Source organism: Ammospiza nelsoni, chromosome 7 (assembly GCF_027579445.1).
Source record: "Ammospiza nelsoni isolate bAmmNel1 chromosome 7, bAmmNel1.pri, whole genome shotgun sequence".
Taxonomy (NCBI): Eukaryota; Metazoa; Chordata; class Aves; order Passeriformes; family Passerellidae; genus Ammospiza; species Ammospiza nelsoni.
The window spans coordinates 20298411-20324015 of record NC_080639.1 but is presented as its reverse complement, the minus strand read 5'-3'; the positions used below and the strand labels follow the sequence as shown (position 1 = coordinate 20324015).

At 36.7% G+C, this 25605-nt stretch overlaps 1 protein-coding gene across 1 annotated transcript in view; it reads left to right on the top strand.

The window, feature by feature from the left end:
* MYO3B (myosin IIIB) overlaps positions 1–15099 on the top strand; it is a 193368-nt gene extending 178269 nt beyond the window's left edge. The window contains exons 36-38 of the mRNA XM_059475789.1: positions 12912–13018; positions 13393–13439; positions 14718–15099. Coding sequence (XP_059331772.1) covers positions 12912–13018; positions 13393–13439; positions 14718–14850 — 287 coding nt within the window. The 3' untranslated portion in view covers positions 14851–15099. The remainder of the gene's footprint in view (positions 1–12911; positions 13019–13392; positions 13440–14717) is intronic.
* The last annotated feature ends 10506 nt before the right edge of the window (positions 15100–25605 follow it).

Genomic DNA, 25605 nt, shown 5'->3' with positions numbered 1-25605 from the left:
AGGGAAGGTGTGCACCTATGGTAGTGTTTTCAGGATATGAGCCTTCCTGCTGGGGCCAGGATATTGTCTTTATTATTATGGCATTACTTCAGCATGAGACTTTGATGACTGTGTTCACAGGTAAAGCTGATTTTTGGGTTTTGTCTCCATGGGAAAGTTGGTAAAGTGCAAGGCTGATATTAATTTATGATGTAGCAACTCAAGGCATGCCAGTGCTTTGCAAAGCTGTTCAGGCTAGATGTGAATCAGAGCCCGAGGCAGAATAGCTGGATGAGTGCAGTGCCGTGCCTAAGCTAATTAGTCCTACTGAGGAGGAGGATATGTTATGGAAGAGAGTTATGTTAATATGGCCATACTTCCTGGCTGTCCAAAAGAGAGAAATCAGAAGTGGCATTCTGTGGCAATAGGTACACTTGCACCAGTTTGTTCATGTTGTAATTCTGTGGGGTCCTTTGTAGGTCATTCACACAAGGAATTAGTGCACAGTAGTTAATAAAGTGTTAATTCTCAAACTTTGCATACTCTGCAATGCCCATAGACCCAAGTACAGAATCAGGACACAAACAGATTTTGGTGTTATATCACAAGCTGTTCTACAGGGATATGCTATTCAATAGCAGCCAAGAATCTAATATAGACTTGTAAGAAAGGGGTTGAGAAAAAATCAGATATCTGTAGTAATTAGGAGGTAAAAAAATATCCAAATCAACTCCACAAAAAAATTCCAGAAATCACTTAACCTGTATTTTCTGGAGTGACAAGAAATTCTGTGTACCTGCAGTAACACACCGTGGAAGAGCCTGATTTTCTAGAAGAGGTAAGCTGTAATGGTTTAAAAATCAGTCTTTCCAATGCCTCAGTTTGAACCTTGAAATTGATGCTCATTTTTCTAAAAAAGTGTTCATCATGTTCTGAGGAATAAAATGTCATCAAAGTCACTTGAATTAGTCACATATTTATGAGAGAAATAAAGAATCTAACTAATTCCATAGCATTTAGCATTTTTAAAAAGTACACTCAAGAACAAAGATTGTGTTCAGAGGGGAATATAATACAGTGAGCTGATATATTAATGCAAGCTGTGCCCTGTCAAGAACAAAACAACACACTGTCACATAAGCAGGTCACTATAATACCAGCAGGTCAACTAACTTTATTTGTATATGTGCACATATATGTACATCTTCCTCTGCCCCCATGAGCTGAAATCTTCACCAAAATTTTCTGTGGAAGCATTTAGGAAAGATCGGGTGAAAATTACACATATTCTGTGTGCTTTGCACTCCCCAAACTCTTACTACAGGTAATGTTGCTAAGTACTATGGAATACATAGCTTAAATTTGCTATATCATTACTGAGATCCCAGGGTTGGAATTCTTTGCAGACCTCCCTCACTCTTCTTTAAATATCTCTTCTACATTTTCTGAATTTACTTTGGTATTACTGGATGCTCCATCTACTACTTCAGGATGAAAGATAAGGAACTGCACCACTGAAAATGATGAGCCCTTATTTTTATATGTATCTAGCATGCTTCCACTAGGTTCATAGTGTGAGTTGTCAATAAAAGGTTGTGATTTGGATTTGGAAGTAGTTAATAAAACCCCAAACCTAGATGCTCTTTCACAAGTTAACAGACATCTTTGAAGCCTGAAGGTTTTTTCTACTCCTGCTTATTTTTAAAAATCTGTCATTGACTGAATAGTTTGCTTATGCTTCTTCAGTTTTTCTTTCAAAATATTCTTTCAGAATTTAGTGGCCTGAGTTTTATCTGTAGATTACCTCTGAACTATCACTAATTGAGTGTCCCAGTAGCACGTAACAACTCTAAAAAGAATCTACAGCAATCTGTAGTTCTAGTTCAAAGAAAAGGATTGCTGTAGAACTTAGGTCAGCAGCATTAGTTTCCTTTATCTAGCCAAGGTACCTCCTTTAATTCCAGTATTTACGAATGTCAGACCAAAGTACTGTAGCAACACCAGGAAGCAAATATCTAACTAGTGGTATTTTTACAAACTTCAGTCAAGCTTGCTTTCATACCCCCTTTAAAAGTTACTGCTGCCAACTACCTTGAATTCAGAAAAAGACCTTTCTTAATGAAGAAATCTACTGAGAGTTTTATCTTGGGCTTCTACCATTTATTCTTTGAAATATATGCTGAATCTGCTACACTCAAATTTGAGATACTAGTTGTATCAATATGGACCCATGGTTTCAAGCCTTTAGATATGCAAATTGTGTTTCTGTAACGAACAAAACCTTAGAGACCATGCTGTTGTGGTTCCACAGAGCCTTTATTGCGCCTCATCATTATGCTAAATTAATACAAATTTCCTGTGTGTCCGGAATTCAAAGTCAATCAAGTGGCTTAATCTCTGAGGGCATGGGATAAAAATGCTATTATTACAGTTTGGAAGAAGGTGAGGGATTACCTTTACATGTATCCAGGCTATATGCTACAACAGCAACTCTGAAACACAGACCATTATGAACCACATCTTAATAGAGTGTGAACTTACAGATTGCCTCCTGCCCTACTTTTGATCGCACACACTGACTCCCCACACTGTGCTCTGCATTGTACGATGCTTTTTGGCAATGCAGCAGTTGGCTCTGTAGCGAAGTAGTGCTAGGAAGGTATTTGTAATTTGTTACTCTTCTTTAATGCACTGAATGTTTTGACTATTTTTGAAAGTTAATCTCACTGTTTACTTTTCATGTTTGTTTCATCTTTATCCCCATATGCTTTCCTTTTCTTAGCATCCACAAGATGAACCAGTGCCAAGCGTCCAGTGAGTTTTCTGTAGCATATTAGCACATGAGATGCAGCTCTTAAGATCCACAATCTGCAGTTTGAAAACTTGTGTATTAGTAGCTCCAAATGTGTTTTGGAGACTATCTCTAAAATTGATGATACTGTCATGTTATTTAGGATTTGTATTTTAAAGTTGCCAAAGCTATTTATTTAATCATATTGACTAAATAATCATCCTAATTCTTTTTTGAAGAAATAGCTGGCATCTAATTGTGCAGAAGTATCATGAGTTGCTTCATTGTTTGTATTTGTAAGAAATTTTTTGAAAGCTTTTGTTTCTGAGCAATTTTGAAAATTTCTCATACCTCCAACATGGTGCATGGTTTTACTTTGGAAGACAGGGAAGGACAAAATATTCACTTGAGATTTTTTCTAATCCTCTTTTCTTTAACTTCACTGAATAAATAAACTGCATCAACAGTCTGAGTGCCAGCCATGGCATAATGCTGAAGAGACAAGGTTCATGGCAAACCTCTGAGTGCACAGTGCCTGTGTAGGTGTCCCTAGGGTGAGTGTTTCTACTTCAGGACTAGTACCTCAGATAAAAACTCATGGAGAAGGGAAAATTGGGCATGTGCAGAAAACTGAAGAATTACTGACTTTCCTTTGTCTTGATCTTCGCACAGAATTTCAGCTTCAGAAACTCAGGCTGATCTGGTGCACTGCTAGCAAAGAGGCAAGTGTAATACAACCTTCCTGCCATAAACAGTTGATCTTGAAATATCTTTACAGTGAAGATTCTGATATTGTCCTTGAGAAAAGTTACCTCAGCCTCCATTTCAGGTGCCTCTTAGGGATTTGTTCTGCTTGAATGTATTTATTTTAAGTTGATCTCTTTCCTGATCATTAGCCACCTTACACACACACACACACGCACACACACACACACACACACACACATATCAAGAAACAGAAAAATCCACCGCCCATAAAAAAGAACATTTCTAGTCCCATCCAAGTCTATTTATCCTAATTTTCTCTTTTTCACAGTAACCAAGAGGGAAAGCTTAGGGTACAGTATAGAAGTAGGGCAAGCAAAGATATTTGCCCAGAACACTCTCCAGCCAAACATGGTTTGTGGCTCAGGGATATCTTGATCTGCAAGTGATCTCTTCATATTTAATTGCTCTCTGTAGGCTTTTCTGCTGTGAAGTTCTTCATTAACTTGTAGTGATCATATGGCATTGCTCAAATGGTGAGAGAGACATCACTTAGCCAACACAAAAATATGAGATATTTTTTATCATCTGGTGGCTATTGTATTAACCAGGTCTTCTAGAACTAGGAAATAGGCCATGATATGTAGTAATTCCAGCATACCCAGATGACCTGGTTTTCATCAGTAACCATGTCTTCTGAAAAGATCACCAGCCAACTGCATTGTGGGATGCACTCTCAGCAGCATGGCCAGCAGATCATGGGAGGTGAGTCTGCGCCTCTGCTCTGCTCTTGTGAGACCCCTCCTGGAATGCTGCATCCAGCTCTGGGTTTCTTAGCACAGGAAAGGCATCAATATTTGGTCCAAGTTCAGAGGAGGGCTGCCAAGTTGACTATAGGGGTAGAGCACCACTCCAGTAAAGAAAGGATGGAACAATTGGGGTTGTTCAGCCTGGAGAAAAGCTGTTTTTGGAATTACCTAATTGCAGTCTTCTGTACCTAAAAAGGGGTCTCACAAGAAAGATAGAGAGGAACTTTTCACGAGGAAATGTAGTGTCAGGACAAAGGAAATAGTTTCAAACTGAAGGAGAATAGGTTTGGGTTAGATATTAGGGAAAAATTCTTTATTCTGAGGCTGGTGAGGCACTGGAATAGGTTGCCCAGAGAATTTGTAGATGTCTCATCTGTGGAAGTATTCTAGGCCAGGCTGGATGGAGCTCTGAGTGACCTGGTGTAATGGAAGATGTCCCTGCCCACATTAGGGGGGTTGAAACTAGATAATCTTTAATGTTCCTTCCAACCCAGGCCATTCTATGATTTTATGAATTAACCAAAAACTTCCACAACCACCTTGGGTCAAGTTTGAGAGGGAAAGAAAAATAGCAATCAGTTAAGTCTTCTGCATTGTCCAGAAGTAGTTTCTGCCATTTAGATGGTTTAGCATGAATTATTTTTCCCTGAAGTTAGTTGTATTTGTGTAAATCTCTTGGACTTTGACTAATTGCCACACCTCTGGAACCTGCTATTAGATGCTATTATGTGCAGGGCTTATAAGGGCTTCTGTATATTCAACATCTAGGAAGACATCTTCAGGACCACACTTGTAGAAGCGTGCTGTTTGCTGACAGGTTTGAATCCTACCCGTGTTAGTCACTGAAAGTTGAGTCCTTTGGTATGCTGTGTTTAATCTCTGCCTTTTTCCCTCTACAGTCAAATCACTCACAATAGAAACTGAAAGAACTGACAAATACTGAAGGATCAGAACTGTGCTGGAAAGGAAAAAAACAGCAAAAGCCAAGATTCTAACTATTTATGGATCTTGTTTCCAACAAAGTATATCTAAGAGCCATTGTCTCAGGGTTCAGAGACAGCTAAATGATTGATTTCACATAAAATATTTGTTGTTCTAATTACAGTATCATCTGGGTCGTTGGCAACAAACAGATGCAAAACCAGCCTTTACATACCATCTTGAAAAACTTATGATTTGCTTAGTGTGCTTTATAATCTAAAGCATATGGCTTTGCACATAAGTGCAGTATCCAAAATGAAGCTGTACGTAATGAATCACTGGGTGGGAGAAAATGCATTGCTTCTGTTACAAGTTCTTTCAGCGTGTGTATTCAAATGGTTCTGTTTAGGGTTATAAACAAAAGGATATGCTCACAGATTCAGCAGTGTGTTACAGATTCTGGGATGCACATGACATCAAAGGGGCTACACTAATTTCCCTAGCAGTCTATGGCTCTTGGCACTATGAGCACACTCCATCTGAATAAACAGATTTCTAGCTCACCACAATTGTGTGGGGGATCCAAGGTGATAGTGAAGCTTGGTTTTGTTTTATTTTATATCTTTCTATAGGATTTTTTACTCCTTCAGATTCTGTGTGTTCAGTGAATTGGGTAACTACATTTGAGCTATAGACTACAAAGCACTTGACACTGAAAATTATTAAATCTAATATGTTATTTTTATGTAATGAATCCAGGTAAGAACTTTAAGTCCACTGGAGTTGCTAAGGATTAATCATTCTTTCAAAGCATCAATATATATATTTTTTAAAGCAGTTAGCATCCTTTCCATTAGCAACACTTATGTGAAGATTCAGTAAGATACTTTGTGAGCTAGCAAGGGCTGAGGTCTTGTAACTCCTCAAAGCACATCTGATTTATTGCTCTTTCCATGCTTGCTTGTCACTAGCAGCATGAAGTGTGCCAGCTCCTATAAATATTCCTGGACACTCTTATGTACAGGAAGGGACCAAGGAAATTTGGTGGCAGGAATGGTTCCCATCATACTTGATCTCATTATATCAATAGAATAGATGGCCTTATTGAACATTTGCAGACATCTGAAGCTACTGGTGTAGGTAAGCATGAAATATTCTGGAGAGAATTACAGTTGTTAATAGTATTATGTCAATATGCCTCCAGGCTCCTGATGTTACTAGATTAATTTAATCCTCTGATGCCAGAACATAGGTTCTACTGCTGCACATTAATGGTTTTTATTCCCTGTTCTTATTTTCCTCAGTTTCTCAGTACCTTACTTAATCCTTTATTTTTTTGTCTTTCTTCTTTTTCCTATAGTTTTCTCTTTTCCCTCTTACTAACTTCAAAAGGGAAAAAAACATAATGAAGACATACCTTATTACTGAAGTCACCAAAGAGTCTTGCTCTTTATTCTCACCTACCCTGCATTGTTGTCTCTTGGTGTGCTTTTACTGGACTGAGATAAAGATCTTAGAGAGACAGTGTGTTTATTTTCTATCAGCCTCCAGCATTTTTGCAGAACTACCATAATATAATTGAATTTATAGTATGTCACATAGACACGGTAACTTCATTATTTCTGAATGAAGCTACAGATTACTCTACAGTATATGTTTAGTGAAGCCTATTAGACCTGTTATCCTGTCCTTGTTTCTGATACTTTTATAGTTGGTAGCATTAACAGGCAATGTCCAAATGCCCTGTGATGTGAACCAGGTATCTTTTAATGTGTGCTCATACTAAAGTCACACTGACTGCAGCTTAGTACAGGGATATGCAGGATAGTTCTGCACTAGCAGGATTGAGTATGGCAGGCAGACACAGCAGGAGCTCAGTGAAGACTAACTGTTTGAGTATTCACTCTGCTGCCCAGGCACATTTTTCATTTTACTTCTGTTTTACACTGAAGGTATGATAAACATTTGTGCAGATGGTGGAGAATCATGGCAATGGAAAAGAAGGAAAATACATTTGTATGAACACTCATAGCCAAATAGCATTGTGTGCCCTTTGTAAATCACTTTTTAAAAACAAAGCTGAAATAATGAAAATTATGAAGTCTAGTTAATTTGCAGCAGTTTTTACTGCATAAGTGATGTTCAGTCAGTCCCATTTAACACTGATATGAGTGGGACCAGAATCATTAGCCCCTTGAGTTCTCTCCTTGAACAGACTTGCATAGCACACAAGAAATGTAGCTGTTCCTTGAAGTCAGCATGCTGCACATAATTATCCACTAGCATCCAGTCCAGGAGGAGGATGTATATTATCATTGTCTGTGAGGTCATTTCTGCATTTGCCTAAGACTTCAAGAGGAAAAGTGAAGTTAACTTGCTGCCTTGAAAAATGATTCAAAACTGGAAACTTGAAAACATCAAAATACATATAAATTATCAAAGGAGAACAAAGACAAGTTTTTTCACAAAAGTCTTCTCCCCAGGCTATAACAATGCTTTACATAGGCATGATCAATATATCCAGGCTTGAGAACCAAAGTCTTTTGGAATAAATTAGACTGGCAGGAAAAGAAACAAACAAAGAACAAATTAACATGATTTTAAACATTGCTTAAATTTTCATGAATGTAGACCTTGAGATGTTATGATGAGATCCCATGAGTCTGTGCTAATATTTGCTTATAATTAAGGGTTGCACTTTCATGTTTCATCTGATATTATAGATTGGAAATCAGCTACATGCTTACTATTTTTCTTGTCATAGTGATTTCTCTACTTTATTTGCTTACTCTGTTAATCATATATATGATTCCTTAAATGGCCCCATTACATTTCCTTTGACAAACTGCCCCTTCTCATACTCTAAATCTCCTTGTTTGAGTAATTAGGGAAAAACTACCCTTCCTGTGATTACCAGGTTTGTGTTCACCTGTAGCAGAAAAGGAGGTAAGAGTAACCCCTCCCAAACTTGCCTGGGTAAATGGCTTCAGAAGGAAAATGAGTGTACTCAGCTCTACTCCTCAATATGTGTTGTGGAGGATGAAGTCCCTTCATCAAGGGAATTGGCAGCAAAGCCTCTTCAGGGCACTGACACTGACACCTCTCGTGTGCATTCCTTGAAAAAAAAGTGAGATGGCAAACAGTGTTTAGAGCCCTAGGTGTGCTGCACCACCCTTAAAACAATCTGATTCACCTAAGTTTATTTTTCAAATTCCAAATGCAGTTAAGCTGCTTCCTCACCATTTCTGTGCAGAATTCTCCATATAGGAAAAATTAGCAATGTTTGGCAAGATTATCAGCACCAAGAGGTTTTTGAAGCAAGAGTTTAGTCATTAGGAGTTTATGGAGACCCTTACTTCATTTCAGCAAGCAAAATCTGATGGTTCTGTTCTTCTGACTGCTTGGTACTCATGCTTTCAATACTAAGATAAACAGGACAGTAAAGACACCTAAGATGAGATCTTCACTGAATATCAAGTGAAGTCAACTGCTCCATGGGAAGTCATTAGAAAAATACATTTTTGCCACTACTGTTTTGAAAGTATTGGTCAGGGCCCAAATCCTAGATGAAGAAGTCCATGTGTCAGTGTTAAAGAGCAGTTTGAAGTCTTTTGTTAAATCTTACTGCTTGGCAGTTTGTGTTTTTCTGAAAGAGTCCTTTGCAGCTTATGGAAAGGATGGGTTTTTAAACAGAAAACTCTTCTAAATAAGATAAAATAAATGTGCTAATCATCTCCAAACTAACATATCATTAAAATGTCAGTATAATGGATATGATGGCTACCTGAAGAAAAGTATTTCCATTCCATTTTTTTTCTTAAGAAAACAAAGAAGAATCATGTGGAAATTCAGAAACTAATCCCAGAATTTAAAAGATGAATACAAATCTTCTGCAGACTGAGCCTTCTGATAAAAATCACATTTGAGAAATTAATTTTTGTTAAAATAGATGTGATCTCTATCACATCTTCAATAGTTTTTGCTTAAGTCAAAACATGCCTTTCTAAAAGTTTATAGTCTGAACCTGAGTTTCCATCATACTGCTAAATATTTTTTCAACTAGTTGATTGCTTTCAGTATGTGCTGTAGTTCTGGTCTAAAATTTTATCGTGCTTCTGACCATTAGTTAGTCTAGACTTTTGTTTTTGAATTTGAAAACCCATCCACCTTCTATATAGGGGTTTGCACTTTTGCTTCAAATCACCTCTTCACCTTCCTTTGAAAAGAATGAAATAAAACAATCTTGTATTTCTCGCCATGTGGCAGATTTTTCAGAGTTCAAATTGTTCCTGTTCTCAAAACATTCTGCTCTTTATTGCATTCCCCTTAAAATAATTCTGTACACAACAATAAAACTGTTTTTCTGTTTCTGTTGAGTAGTCTTCCTTTCTTTGCACCCAGTCCATTTCATATTCAGCTGAATATCTGTAGCTCCCAAGTCTCTCCTGGAGACACTGCTTTCCAACTATGTAATTCCCAGTTTATAAAAATGTATCTTGAATGTTTGACTTCACATTTACTTGAACAAATATCTCTTTTTAATCTGTCTGAGCTCTGCAAGTCCTGTTTTTTTTTTTGGCTTGGGCTCTTATGTATCAAAGAAATTAAAAGGTTAACCAACAGTGGTAATAGAGGACTAAACAGAAACACCATCAGCTGCTTTACTTTCTTTACCTTCTACTCCAACAGATTGATCCAGTAGCCAGTTTCTATTTCCCTTCCATGTAAGGCACATCAGTTTTGTGGTGTCTTTAGGGAAGCATCCATGAGCCTGCTCAGCCAGGTGTCAGCTCTCTGAGCCCAAGTGAGATGAGGATGCCCAGAGTCTCAGCTACCCTGCACTTAGATCAGCTGACATAGTGCACTTGGCAGAAAGCATTTGCCTGCTCTCAGTTATTTCCGCACTGCAGTAAGTGATTTAACAAATAAGAAATTGTAACCTAAGGAATTTCTGTGCTCAGAGATTCAAGAGAAGTTTTTCTTCCAAACAAAAGGGGGTCAGATCTCTTTCTTAAAAAATGGTGCTAAAGGACAACCTGAAGAAAGTGCATGTGCTCACCCTCTCATCTGGTTTTTAAATTTGTAGCAAACTAAGGAGCCTGGACATGCCAGAGGGACATGGCACAATTTCTGTGCAGTATAGACAATACCTTGTTGATGATGGTGGTGCTGCTAATATTTCTATCAAATTACAAGTGACTTTTTTCTTATTGGTGGCTTTAAGTTTGTCATCAAAGCAAAATATTTTAGAACAGCATTTAAAATGCCTATTCAGCTGCTGAGTGTTGAGCACATGTTAATACCATTTTCTCCAGCTATGGTAGTTTATGATAAATGTTACCAGATTTTGTACTGTTCATGTAGTGTGCAACTAAGACAAATGGGCCCACTGAAAGGGTATTTCCTTTGGAGAACACAAGCTGCAGACCACCCGTAGGATACACAGAAATAATTATGTGTCAGGATAAAAAGGTAGAGCAAAATATTAGTGACTCAGAATCCTAATGAATGAAAGACATTAAAAAACCAGCCTATATATATGTGTGCTTTGAAAAAGGAAACATGCAAAGGCCTCAAGAGCACTTAGGGGAAAGGAAAAAGAAAACTACTCCATCACATTATTTTAATGTTTAAAAATTTCTAAATATTTTTGTGCTGTGTTTTTACTTCTGACAAGCTGCAGAGAGGTGTGTGAAATTATGCAGAACAGTGAGTACCTGAGTTCATACCAGCCTCTTTCTAGAATAAAAAAATTCATAGAGAGGTATTCAAAAACTATATTGCTGTAAGAAAAAAACTCAACTAGCTTTGTGACTGAAAATATTGCTTGCAAAAATTGCAGACCCTGCTGTCCGGAAGGAGGAAGCTCTAAGATCAGTTTGAGTAACTTTCAAAGCAGAGAGAGGCTAGAATGTAGTTATGACAGGTCTTCTGCAACATTTTCAGACTTCAGAGAGAAAAAAATTGCATTTATATCCTATCTGAATCATAGTGGAAAAAAACTTTCAAAAAACCAGATATTATTTGGGTACCCAGTTTCCTCAGTTTCTGCCTTGTCTGTTTGTATACAATATAGGCAAATAGCAAAGGTTCTGGCTCAGCCATCACAATCTATTTAGCAAAAAAATAAAGGTTCACTTAACTTTGAAAGTATAAAGTACTGAAGCATTAGGTATTAAATTAGCAAGCAGCATGAGTGTATTATTTTGAAGGTTTTTTTTGTATTAGTGGATAAATACACTCTTTCTCTATAAAATTGAGTTTGAATTTTAGACCCAGCTCTGGTGGTCATTTAAGCCACCATCCCTCCCAGGTGCTGTGATGGAATGGAACAAATGCTCCTCTCCCACGCAGACATTGCAGTTACACACTGAGAGGAAATGAACATTTTTTAAATTATATTGTTGAGCAGAAGAAAGTGAAAGAGAGAAAATGTCTAAGAACAGTCAGTCCTTTGGCTGAAAAGGCCAAAGTTCAAACATCTCCTCTACCTCGTTCAGATTGCAGGTACAGACTATAAGCCTGAGTACATAATAAACCTCTGTAATGTTGCTTGCTCCTTAAGGCCAGATTTTGTCAATAGATTTGTGAGATTAGAGCCCTGCATCTGAAAAAGCCATATTAACCTCAGTTTTGAAGTATTTAAAGGAATTCATGCTACTTGATCTTTGTGCTGATCTTTTGTATAGGAGCAGGTTCCTTTTGTGGTATGGAATGCAAATGTATAAGTTGTATATTTTTCCTTCAGTGCTGCCAAACTGTTTTTATTCATACTGTCACTAAAATAATTTTTAACAGGGAGATATGAGAAAAGTCAAATGCATGGGGATAATAATCTGAAAAGTAAATCACCTTTCTTTACTCCGCAATATCTTGTAGTAACTTACTAACTTAATGAAAATAGTTACCCTGTAATCCAAAGTATGTACCATGGAAAATACCTGGTAAAATAGAATATAGCACACCATAATGTCTTTTATCTAGAATTCTAAAAAAAAAAAAAAAGTTAAAAAAAATAAATAAACCACACCCCCTCCAAAAAAACAAAACAAAACAACCACTAAAAAAAACCCAAAACTTAGCAAGCTATTAGTTCTCTTCAGAAACCCTTCTGAAATACTTCATTTTTAAATTCTGCTTTCCAGATGACTTTAAGCAACTGTTACTTTACAGCACATCACAAATTATATGAAGAAAGTATAATTCCAAACTGATTCATTTAATCTGATTAAACAGAGAGCCATGTCAAGAAGGTAGCCTTTTTATATAAAGGAAATGATGATAATAGACCAGGTCTCATCAATCAAGAGACTTTATTACTGTCTACTGTAGAAAAACTATTTTGTTGCTGCTGAATGATATGTTCCTAGCTAGTCACAATATACCTCATTTCCTGCTTAGATAACAGAAGATATTAAGAAAAAGTGTGAAAGGAATAAGGAGCTGTGTGATATAGATATACGGAAGAATAAAAAGCGGTAAAAAGTGAAAATTAAGTTCTGCATCAAAACTTGCACTTGAGCTAAGTTTCAAAAGAGAAAACAAAGATTCCCAAGTTTCTGTTTGCTTACTTTGAATAGAACAGACTTGCTAATAAATCCAGGACCAAATAGGACAGAAGAAAAGACTGTTTACAGACTAAAATGTGCTAAGACGTTCACAGCACCTGGCACAGCTTAAAACTAAATTGTGTTATCTTACTCTAGGTTCAGAAAACTGTCTTGAACAGAAGCTGAGAACACCTCGTCGACGATGTCAGCAGCCCAAAATGCTGAATAGCCCTGAGGATAACATGTACTATAACCAGTTAAATGTGAGTTCAAAGTGGCAATAAAGCTGTTTTACTGGCTTTGTTTCCAGTTAATAATTCTGTTATTAATACCTGTTTCAGCCCCTCCAGCCCCACCCCCACGTTCTTCTGCTCTCGTCTTGAACATGTGCTTATGCTCTTTATCTGTTGCTTTCATGTCAGGATGTCTGCCTTCACGGTGAATAATTGATGTGGTTTATCAAAGACGAGCAAGATGCATGCTTCATCAGGCTCACTTGAGCCCTTTGATCAAAAAAATTATGCTGTGACTTCTGATATTATCAGCATCTGCTTGCATTCAACACAAAATCACTTTGAATTAAAAATTAACGACTTGCTGCTTTGCTTTGACTGTATGTTCTTGGCCCTCTCCACAGGGAACTCTAGAATATCAAGGGAGCAAGAGGAAGCCAAGAAAACTTGGGTAAATATCTATCTTCTTAGTTCTAAGCAACTGTAAACAGAAGAAGTCCTTTGTGATATTACAGAATATGCAAAACTTTCTAGAGAGGTTTCTAAAAATAAACAATTAACATATTTCTGTGCATTGACATTGGACATTTTCTGCAGAGGCAAATGTAAAAGTTGCATGTACTGCTGTCTGCAGACACTAGATCTGATTCTTACAAAACATGCTCCCCAGCTCTCTCTGTGTGATGTTATTACCAAAAAAATAGCATTGTTCATATTTTGAAGTGTGTTTCCCACAAGTGGAAGGTGCCAGCTGAAGGGTGTTGGAACTGAAGGGCTGTGACCTAGAGCAGTGCCAGAAGCCCTGCCAGCCCCACAGCAGCACACTCACACTGGCCTCTTGTCTTCCTGGGGAGCACATGTGAGGGGCTGGCAGAGGCCACTGCACAAAAGGGAGTTGCTGCTTCTCTGTTAACTCAGTCAGTTCTCATTGCTACATGAGCAGTTACCTCCTGGTATAGATAGAATAAACTAGGCTGGCTCCTCTACAATTGCCAAAATATTCACTTGCCTGATCACGTGGATCAGAGAGAACTGATGGATACTTACAGACACATTTAGTCCAAAAATTTACCAGAACTGTGTTTCTGTGTTTCTGTGGTTTTTTCCTTTGGTTTTTATTAATCTTCTGATTGTAACTGTATGAACAAGATGTCTTTGAGTCAAGCTCAAAGTCCTAATTTTTGCAAGATTTTGCAAGATTTAGTTTATTTTCTCTCCCTCCCCTAGTTTAAAAAAGTTTGTATTCTGGGAATAAGAACACTAACATCAGACTGCAGTGCTCATCATACATCACAGAAAAATGAAAGCCCCTTGCTGTCAGTAGGGCTTTTCCCAAAATTTGATGCTGTAGTCCTTGGCTCATATTCATAGCAAACCATCATCTGAAATATGATACCAAAATCATATCCTACTTGTGGAACATACACAGACAAAAATCCACATTGCTTAAATTAAATGCCCATTTGGTGCAAGTAGATGTTTTATCATTCTATACTCCCAAACTGTAAGATGATATTGTATTTCCCTGATCCTCAGAACCATTCAGAATATAAAATATAATAGCAGTTGGAATATGTATAAAAGCTGTGTCTTTCTCATCAAATCATCCCATCTTTTTTTTTTCCATTTTTATAGTAGGGCTTTGCCTTTTTACATCCACAGAGTAGTTTTTATTTCTGAAGATATTGACAGTGTTTAACTTAAGGAGTGTTGTTTGTTTATTTTCAAGCCAAATCAAAGTGCTGGATGGAGAGGATGAATATTATGAATCATTGTCAGCTGTTGAATCTACCCCTGAAGATGACAGTTTTCTCAGCTCTCCATCTCCTCCTACAAGAGATGTGTCTTTTGCACAAAGCTAAACCTCACTCATTCTATTGACTATTACTGGTAAGAGTATTTTCCTGCTGATAAGCTCTTCCAGTTAACTTTGTTTATGTGTGTTCATGTAATATATTAAAAATATCATGTTAGCTAGCTACTTTAGTTCACTGTTTAGACCTGGGTTTGCAGGTTACACTGTCACATTTAGCTGTATTTCTATAAGCAATTGCAGTAAAGGAGAGCAACAGTACTTGTATGTATTGATGTCAATAATGGACCTACTTATTTAGCAGCAAGGTTAATTTATCCAATTCTAACCCCTTCTTTCCTGCCTCCCCCTCCCCTGGCTACTGTTCCCACCCTGTGCCATCCCTTCTGTTGTGCTGGCACAGCTGCTGGTAGAGCTGTGTGAAAAGTAAGATGAAGGAACTGAACTAGATTAAAAGAACACTGTACTAAAAATTTTAATTTGGGGTCATAGTGAAAATGTTTTGTATTTCATTTGACTGATATTAAACATTGTCCTTTATAACTTTCTCTGCGTGTATGGCTCTTAACACTAGAAAAATGTACAGAGTAAAGTAATTTAAAATATAGTTGTGTCTCAGTTTACCTTGCAAATAGTTTTCTTCTAAAGCATTTGTTTACCATAAGTCTAACTCTAGGAATTATTTCAAATATAAGAAGTAAAACAGTTTTAAAGCTAATGTTTCACACACTGCTTCATGTAGTCCTTGTGACTGAAACCATCATTATGACCTGCTATTCTTGTTATCCCTTCAAATATTTAATTTATTCCTTAAGCTATATGTCTGGGCTCCAATCACTCCTACATTTCCACAGCCCTCTTGTATGTAGCAAAGGGGAAAAAGTCACCTGCAAATTTTTCTACTTGCTTTTCACTTTCTTTGAAAATCCTTAATTATAACAGTATGTGACTTTCTACAGAATACTGAGATTCTTTGACAGTTACTGTTTCCATGGCAGACGCCAACTATTTCACCTTACTCTTTTATTTCTGGTGCAGAAACACCATTTTGACCTGTGACCATTCTATGCTTCTTTTCCAGACATGCTCTTGTCAAAAATTTTTGGAAATAAAATGTTCACATTTACTGCCTTACACATTTGCTCAAAATTATTATTTTTTTTCTTTTTTAACAAACAATACTGATTAAATCTGACCATGTATTTTACAGACCTGGTTATGATCCTTGATTTTATCTCTGCTGCAGTGAGTTTACCCTGATCTGTGCTAATGGATCTTCCTATTGGAGATGCACCTCACACCTGTTCCTTAAGCTGCATCATTTCTTACTATCAATGTTTACTGACATCATCTTATTGACTACAGGACAAGGAAAGGTAGCATGAGAAATGAGAGCCAAGTGCAGTCACAATATCTCTAAGCTAGAATAGGGAAGAGAAGCTAATGAAATAGATAGTTCCACAAAAGCTTTGTTTCTCCTAACAAACACAGTTATTAAATTAGGCAGGGTAGATGAGGATGAGCCAAGGAGGCAGGGTAAATGAGGATGAGCAAAGGAGTCCAGGAAGAATAATTCTTCAGTCATTCTTCACCCAAAATATGAGAGAGGGCTGAAGGTGGAAGTTCTAGTCCTGACAGACACTGAAGTCGTTCAGTTCACTCCTCATTCTCCTCTGATGTACATCTAGGTAGGTGTACTTTAAAGGCTTTCATTTAAGAGCTTTTGAAATTTAGGAACTCCTTAAACAGAGAATTGGTGAATAGCTGCAGATGAATTAATGGCATTGAAAAGTGCAGTGTAAAATAGAAATAGCAAGTAATATGAATGCATGTGTACATGATCAGTTTCTTTACATTTTGTCAAAATGTAATGAGAATGAGGATGTTATGATAACTCATCAAAATTTATGTCACTTTCCCTATGCAATGTGTACATTCTCAGTTAATTTGTAACATCTGGATAGAAAATAAGATTATTTTTAAACAGTCAAATTACTTGCTTTACTCTTCCATTGGCATAGATCACAGAGAGTTCTAGCAATATTGATGCCTTCTTGTTCCATCCTTCTTTTTTGAAAACTATTAGGGAAAATAGAGCTTTATTATGACTGCAGTTCACATCATTATGCATAGTTAAGTGTTTATCAGTTATTTTAATTGAATGACAGTGATGTTTCCAGATACTATGTTGCCTGCCTAAAACCAGCAGTTTACCTTACACTGAGTAATACATTATTTTGAGTAGTTAAGTTCGGAAAGAAGTAAGGTAAAGTGAAAAATAATATATAGTTCAGTGGAACACTTAATCCAAAGCTGAAGTTCTATTGAAATCAATGAAATTTTGGCATGTGATTAAGTGCTTTGCTGAATGGGGGCTCAAGTTAATGAGAGCAGCATCAGAACATTAAAGTACAGGCAAAATGCAAAAACTCTCCAAGTACATCCCTTAGATTTCTTCCTTTCTTCTCTTCCAATTGTTAAGCTTGTATCAATCTCAGCCATCAGAAATGGACTTCAGAGAGTTTTTCAGCAGTCTTTAATTGCATAGAAAGGGTAGAATACAGTATTTTCCTTGTTGGCTACAGTGCCACTATCTACATCTGCTGTACTTTTTCATATTAGTTAATGTCACTAATACTTTAATACTGAATTTACTACCTAAAAGCTGCTGTTGAATAGAATGTGTTCATTCTTGTTGCTTCTTAGCTAAACACTGTGCATGAAGTCAGTCTGTGTATTTTATTCTTTCCTAAGAAAGGATTTACCCCCTATCCTTAATTTTTGTGCATCATCCTCAGCAGATGACCCTGTGAGGTGGTCTTCTCTCATCCTGATTTTAGGACACATGTAGACCTTTTGATTGTTAAAAGCCTTGCTGTAGAGCCAGGCAGTCACACTAAGACTGAACAAAAGAGTTGAATTTCTGTTATCATATTGATAGAAGTGTGTGTTTGGGTTGATTGATTTGTGTGTGAAACAGGAGGTATCTCAGTGTGATGATCCTGGTCAGTGGAAGCGTATCAACAAGAATTACTTGGATTTTCTTGTTTGGCTTTCACAACATTGAAGCATTGTTCTGATTTATGTCCTTTCATGTATATTATTCTGAAATATTAATGTATTTTGCTTAATAGTTCATAACATATCCTGTTCTTAATATTTTATAAAAGTAAAGAGTTTAAATCCTGTTAGGAAGAAGAAAATTTCTTAGACAGTGTGTAATATATTAAACAGTTTTCAGCAGATGAGAGAGAAAAGGATGAAGCTCAACAAGGGATTTTAGTAGATTTCTTCTGTAGACCTTAATGGCACTAGAAACTGGTTCTTGCTAAGGACAATTTCTGCCTTTCAGTTATGGCAGCTGAAAAACTTGTCTCTGTGCCAAAAAAAAAATCGGGCAGGGAGCTTTTGGAGATTAGCCCCTTTCATTTGGTAATTTTAAATGTGCTTCTGACTTAAACATTTACATCACTTTAGTAACATAAAGGGACTTTAGAATGGGAGTAAATTGCAACCATCTTAAATTTGCCCTTAACGTGACCTCCCTCACCCATACACTGTAAGAGTTGTGGAAAGGTCTTTTGTGCACTGAAGGTCTTTTAAGTGGCCCCTATCAGACTATCCAAGGACTTGTTACTTAGAGGCTTATAAAATGTGGCTATAAATTATGTGAAACTGGGTGCTACTATCTGATTTACACCATATAAAAATTGAGAAGTGGGTAAATGGTTTTAGTACCAATATATGCATGAGACGTGGCACATACTAAACTTACCCATCCTGCTTTTAACTCTGACAACAAAATGTGAGAAGTAATGTCAGTTTTGTTGTTAACACTAAAAATACGTTTTGATAACACACCTTGTCTTTAACAGTACTCACCCTAGGAGGAGTTGTAGCAGAATGCATTCTTAACAGAAACTGTTTCTGCTTGACAACAAAGCAGTTCTCCAAAACTGACAAAACTAGCACAGGATGCTGTGAAAACCAAAGGCCAGGGAACAGAGCTGGGTCAGAGCTAAAGATTACAGAACTCAGTGAGAGGCTTTGTGTCTCATTTGTGATGGGCACTGGAACAGATAAAGGAGAACGTTGACAATTCATAATAATAGAGCCTGTGTCTTTAAATACACAGACTGGGCCTAACTCATCTTAATAGATTTGTCAAGAGTTATTGGATATTATTTTATTATGTCTATAAATCCAAGGTCAGCCAGAACAGTAAATACATACATTTTGTAATCATGGAACTGTTTATTGTAGTACTTATGCTGTGATGCTAAAGGACATAGAAGCAGGTAAGTGAAAAGCATATCTTGGACTAATGTTTCCAGAAACCAGATTACATATTATTGATCAGGCCAGTAATAGGTAATTTCCTTGCTTTTGTTTGGCAGGCTTATTTTTTACTTAAATTGCAGAGAGATATTTTTCAGTAACCTAACTAGGATTTTATAATATAGTTGGCAAATGGAGATGGCAAGTAGATAGATCAACGTGTGTGCTTTTTTCTGCAAAAGATCCAAGCCTCAATTTCTAAGCCAGTACCAGTGAAAATCTCATCTCAATCTCTAAGTGAAGCAATATCACCACAATAAAGACTGGATGTCATCCATTGGGCTGGAATTCAGTGCTGGGAGGCAGGCCGGCCTGTCACAAGTGTATCCAAAAATTGTTGTGCTACTGATCGTGACAAGTCTCTGACAAAGACCTGTCTAAAACTGGAATAGTAGAACTGGGGATCCCATACTGTCTAATGCACTGGTGGAGATGGTTGAGGCCAGGACAGGGGTAGCAGAATCTTGAGGTTCTGGTGGATAGTGACACCCAGAAAGCTGGGTTCTGGGGTACAGCATCACAGTACAGCTGAGAAATGGGGATATGGAAAGGCTGCATTGGGGTCCCTAGCAAAGGAAAGGATTGCGCAGGAGGTACTTCCACAAAATTGTGTGACATGGTTTATTTAGTGATTTTTGGTTTTGCTGCTGCTCCCTGTTACAAGCAATAAATCAACACAGTTGCACAACTGGAGAGATTATGTAAAGACTTCTGTGACAAAATGGCTCTTACTGAGATCGTAAAGTCTTTGAAACAGAAACTTTTAGTTTTGTAATTTCTACTACCCCAGGAATGAACATTCAGTCTTTGTTCTGTAGGATTAGTTTGATGGAAGTTTACATCCAAATCCAAAGGTAAGTGCTGTACTTAAAGCAGGCACAGACTTGATTTATTTGATTAAATTGACCTGTTAGAAATTAAGTTTTGAAAGAAAAACAAAATGTGAGGCTTTATAAAACTGTAAGTTTTGGTAACTTGTTTTGCAATCTCTGGCATCTTCAACTCAGTACAGATTTACAGCTGAGTTCCGATTGGAAATTGGTATTGATTGATTAGGTTGCTCATTTAACATTCCAACATGCTACAACAATAACGCAACAGACCGTGATAAAATAGGATGTGATCTAACAGGACATGACCAATGGGACGAGAGCAAAACGCTGGGTTTGCTGGTAGTGCTGTGCAGTAGCTCAGATTGGCATCTTGTGTGCTTTGATTGTTCATTTCATTTTACTGTCATCCTACTGAGCTGAACATTTTAAAAGACAACAGTGTTTTTCCATCTGTAAGTCATGGAAAGACAGATGGATGTGGAGAATCTCCACCTACAGCTCCTTGACTGAATGCCACTGCCCACTTAGTGGTAGAGAAATCCCTTCTGGAAAACCAGAATGTCCTTAAATATATTATATTGTGACATGCTGTTTTAATGTGGGAACTTACAGATATTGTTAATTCTTTTTAATTAGTGCAAGTAAAACAAACTGGTTCTTATCAACATAGCTGCTATATTATAAACACTGATTCTGTTACACTGAAGTTAATCCCCAGTCCTTTTACAAGAAACTCATCCTTATTAAAGTAACATTAAGAGCTTCTTTTTATTGATCTGTTCCTTTCACTTAATGATAGGAACTTACTGATGTTTTAGTAATAACCTTGCAAGCTTTATCTCATTTTACTTCAATGTGTGTTACAGATAGATGCTGTGGAAACTAACTTAGCATAAACATTTTGCAGATGTCTTTAAAGGTTAAGGAAAAAAAGGTTTAGTTGCACTGCATGTTAACAAAGATGGCTGAAAAACTGCAAGATAAAAGAGAGCCTCGAGTATGAACATCAAAGAATTGTTAATGACAAGAAATACCATTAGGGTTAGCATCCCTTTTGTTTCAGCCCCCTCACACCTGCAGTGTGTTGCAGATTCTGTCTTTGTTGGCACATCTGAATTACTTCCATTAGCATTTATAGAAAAGTGGCTGCAAAACAACAGAAATGTACTCCTGATTTTCTCTGTTGCTCCAAAAAAGTAACATACTAGGTTCTCTGTGGGTTTCCTTCAAGGTACAGTATCTTATTGTAAAGGAGACTGTAGAGCCAAGATTCCGTTGATTGCAAATGAGCTAGGTTGAAAGGAGAGGGGAGCTTTTGATACTGCTAGAGAACTAATATAAGCAACTACAAGAAGCACACATAAGAAGCTCAGACATTAGCAATAGCAAAATCAGAGCGTGAAATTCAGATTAGCCCTCCACAGGCTGTGAGAGGGAGGGGGTATTGGAAGACTTGGCATGGCTAAAGGTGTAACCTGTTTCATTTGGCCCCTGAAAATTTTTAACAGATGGTGGGACCAGCTGTCTTTTTCAGCCATTTAATAAACTCTTCGGTGGTAACAGTTTGGAAAGTGGGGGGTTTTGAGTTTTAGGCCAGAGGAAAAAATAAAGAAATCTGTCCCAATTGTCTTTGCCAAATAGAGAAGTCTGGAAACATTATGGAAAGTTAAAGTGAAAAATCTAATTGATGATACTGTCCTGATTATACATTTCAACAGAAGAGAAAAAAAGAACTGCTTGTGCCCAAGTGGATCAGTGCATTTAAAAAATGCCTATTATGTTGTAATCTTTATCTGTCATTTTAATTTCAGCTCTTGCAAAGAGGCACATAATGAGAAATTTTAAATGAACTGTAGAATGAGAAACTGCCTTACTTTTTGAGACATGATACTATATTAAAGAAACAGGCAGGGTGACTTCCCATATTAAAAATGAAAAATACCTTTTGGATAAGATTAGGTTTACACTGTCTGCCTAGGGAGTACAGTAGTCACTGAACTTGCATAACACAGTGTTATAAAATGACTATAAACTGCTGTTTGAGGAACATACTATGTTGAGCCTCTAATAAAAGCCTTAGTGATATGCGGGATTTGATTTGAGAGTTTACAAAAAAAAATTCAGTGCAACTGTATTTCTTCAATGAAATTATTTTGTTTTAAATTAACATTTCCAACACAACATTTAAATGGCAACTCTCAGTTTTATGAGATGTTTTATTTAAAAAGCATGTCTAGTGTCTTTGAACAGAACAGTTCTTTTTGCACATTTACATGCTACCCAGCTGAGCAGCCAACCCTTCCATTTGACAAGGGCTTTGTTCTGCCTACAGGCCTATTATAAGCCCTAGATTGTTTGCCCTTAATAAATTGCAACAATAAGACAGAAACCTCTTTCAGGTTAAGAGAAATAAAACATGTTGCCTACATAGCAAAGCATATGAGGTTTAATAATGACAACAGAAACATATCTACTAAATCTCATTTGATTTGCTCCCGGATCACTACAGTTAAGATAGTACAAAAAACGTAAGCATCTTTCCATGCATCAAACAAAAGATTAAAGAAAACAAGAGTGGGACAAAACAGCTCCAGCTACAGAATGTGGGTTTTTTCACAATAAAAAAATCATACTGAATGCTATGTAAAGAAACTAGTGGGAACTAAACAGAAAGAAATATGAACCTGATTAAACGTAGAGCAAAAAAAATGTATTTAACCAAAACAACACATGATTTTGTATTATCAAGAGGAAGAAAAGAGTGCAAATTGTTTAAATTTAAGAATTTATAGTACTCTCCAGTGTGTTGGTGCATCTACTTGTATGTACCTTTCAGGCCCTCCCCTGAAACACAAAGCCCAACCAGTTTTACTTTTATAACAGCTAATGAGCATTCTTCTGTGGCTCAAGTGTTGGTGGAGAACTTGTGATCTTAAACAAAATTGTTAAGCCCTGCTTCTGAGGCCCCACTGGTAACATTCAGCTGTCAGCTGTGTTGTGTTTGCTGAGATTGTTAGGGGTGGCTACCTTTGTTGAAACTAGATCTGCATGAGTTTTACACTTAAGCTGGAAATTCCCAGTGGTTTTTAGAGTGTATCTGCAAATTATGGATAAAATAGGAGGCAGAAAAGACAACATTCTGGACTCCCTGTGCAACAGTACAATTGAAGAAGTGAGCATAAGTGTTATTAAACCACTAGGTATAAGCAGTAAGAAAGTGTTTTCTCTATTAGAAACTCATTAGTAACTCAATATAGTGCTTTCAGAAAGAAATTCCAGTCACTGTTCTGTTTATAGCTTACTTTTTAAAATTCTTTTTTTAATTTGTACATGGAAGTTCTGAGAATATAAGTATTTCCTTCCTTTGATTATAAGAGAAGTGCATACAGGTAGTACTTGAAAATGTTGCTGACAGGCTAGAAGTGATACAAACTTTCAGAGGAAATACAGTGTTTATGACAGGTATTGATTCAACTGCATTAAAGGCTACTTTTCTTTCTTTTAAGGTATTTTTGAACTATGGACAATACTCTGAGGACTATAAGATATTTTCTTGGGAAATTTCAGTATTTCCTAATGAAATTTCTCTTGCCATTTCTGCTCAATTACAGCATGCAGGAAACATTAGCATGGTTTTTCTCTTTGTCTTCCTTTGTGTTAAAAGAATTAGAGGGGGATTCTTCACTGTCTCTGCCACAGTGCAGTGATAAGGTGCCAGCTTCACTGCTTCTTCCAGCTGCTGCATGGAACCAAATGGAGAGCACATGATTTGTTATTTCTGAGGGGGCAGAGCTTGCTTGCTTCACCCTGTGGCTTCCCACAGTGTTAATCTCTGTTGTATCCAATTTCTAGGTGACACTTGGGAGAGGACTTTCAAAGGATGGGCATGAAGAGAGAGGTATTAATGGTCTTTCATAAGGGAATTAATGGCCTTGGGGACAATGCAGTAGAAAACTTCTATGAGAGAGACTTAGAAGAAAAGAGAGGAAGCTACATGAGACAAGAAGAAAAAATACATGAACCGTTAGGTTTCATTGTAGAGGCAAATTTTGAATATTTTTCAGTAATTTTTTTTAGTAAATTTTAAATATTTTTCTCATCATATAGTATAATAAGGCAGTAAATCATCTTGCAGAGTGTCTTAAAATGTATGTAATACCTGTAGTAAAAACCACTTTAAGATGCTTTAGAAGCTTCTTGAGAAGCCAAGTGGTATAGTTTAGAACAAAATTACAAATGGACTAGTAATTCAGACTGCAAAAGTAAAGGCAAATAAAATGTTCCCAATATAAAATTCCTCCCTTTTCTACAATGGGAAATTGCTGTAATACTGCAATCGGTATCTTGAGATCTGGTTCCTCTTTCAAAGATCAGGGGAAAAATCTTCAATTTTTGATGGTTCAAAGTAAAACATTTTTTCTCCTCTAGACCTGCAGTACTTCATCAGTATCAAGTTTTTAAAGGATTATTTTATAATCATTATCTTACATCTTACTGTAAGCTTTGGAAAAAGTATTTTCTATCATAAGTTTACAGAAAATGTCAGCACAATAAAAAATCTGGAATTATTAGTTTTCAAAAATAGTAATTGTTCAGTATGCTAGAAATTTATTTGCTTTAACTTCAGAAAGATAGACTACCAAGCAGATGATAAAAATCATAAGTGATGTATAGTATATATTATCAGCAAATATTTCTCCAGGTGTCTCTCTATAAATATGCTACTAGATGGTGTGATGGAAATATCTTTTCTCTGATTTCTCCATCATTTTTTTAAGCATGAAGCAAAAATAGTGGTAATCTTTCATCTGAGGAGATTGTTTTCTTTCTTTTCTTCATCATGAGAATGATGTAGTCTAAAAATAACTTCCTTTTCTCCTTTTACTGAGGTTCATTACATTGCAAAAAATTATTGGCTTTTTTAGACAAACTGCACAGAGATGGATATTGCTAGCATATATTTTTCACCTTCAAATTAAACAGAGCAAGAGATCAGAAAAATACTCAACAATCAAAATACATCACTTCAATTTTTGCAGATCAGTCTTGTAAAAACCCTTGCTTCTCTCAAATATCTAAATATAGATACTATTAGTTTCTCCATTTATAAAGATCTCAGATGTTTACCGCCCATTACAATTAAATATATAATCTGTCTGCTCAGCCAGACTAAACCTGGGTACTTTCATTAAGATCACACTGGTTTTGGTTTTGACAAAATAATTAATCGGTAGCTGGAAATTTGTGTTTACCATCAGCGCACATACACTCTTGACAGGCAGGAATACAAACTTCTTCTCAATATCCTATGATCTTCATTTAGCTCTTTGTATATCAGCATATATTGGTAAAGGACAACAACAAAACCTGGATTGAATTTAGGACATCAAGGAAGGGTGCTGAACAAGGGATAGACATAAATAATTGTCCACATCCTCTAAATTCTTCTGAATGGTCAAGAGCAAAAAATAGCCCAAACTTCTATTTCCCTTTCCTTTTCTCCAGACTTCTATTATGTGAACATGCTGCGTCTCTCATAACTAATGCCTCTAAGACTGTTACAGGGAACCAGCCAAACATGAGTTGATGGTAAGGGCAAAAAGCAGTGTCCCAAAACTTAGCTGATCCAGCAA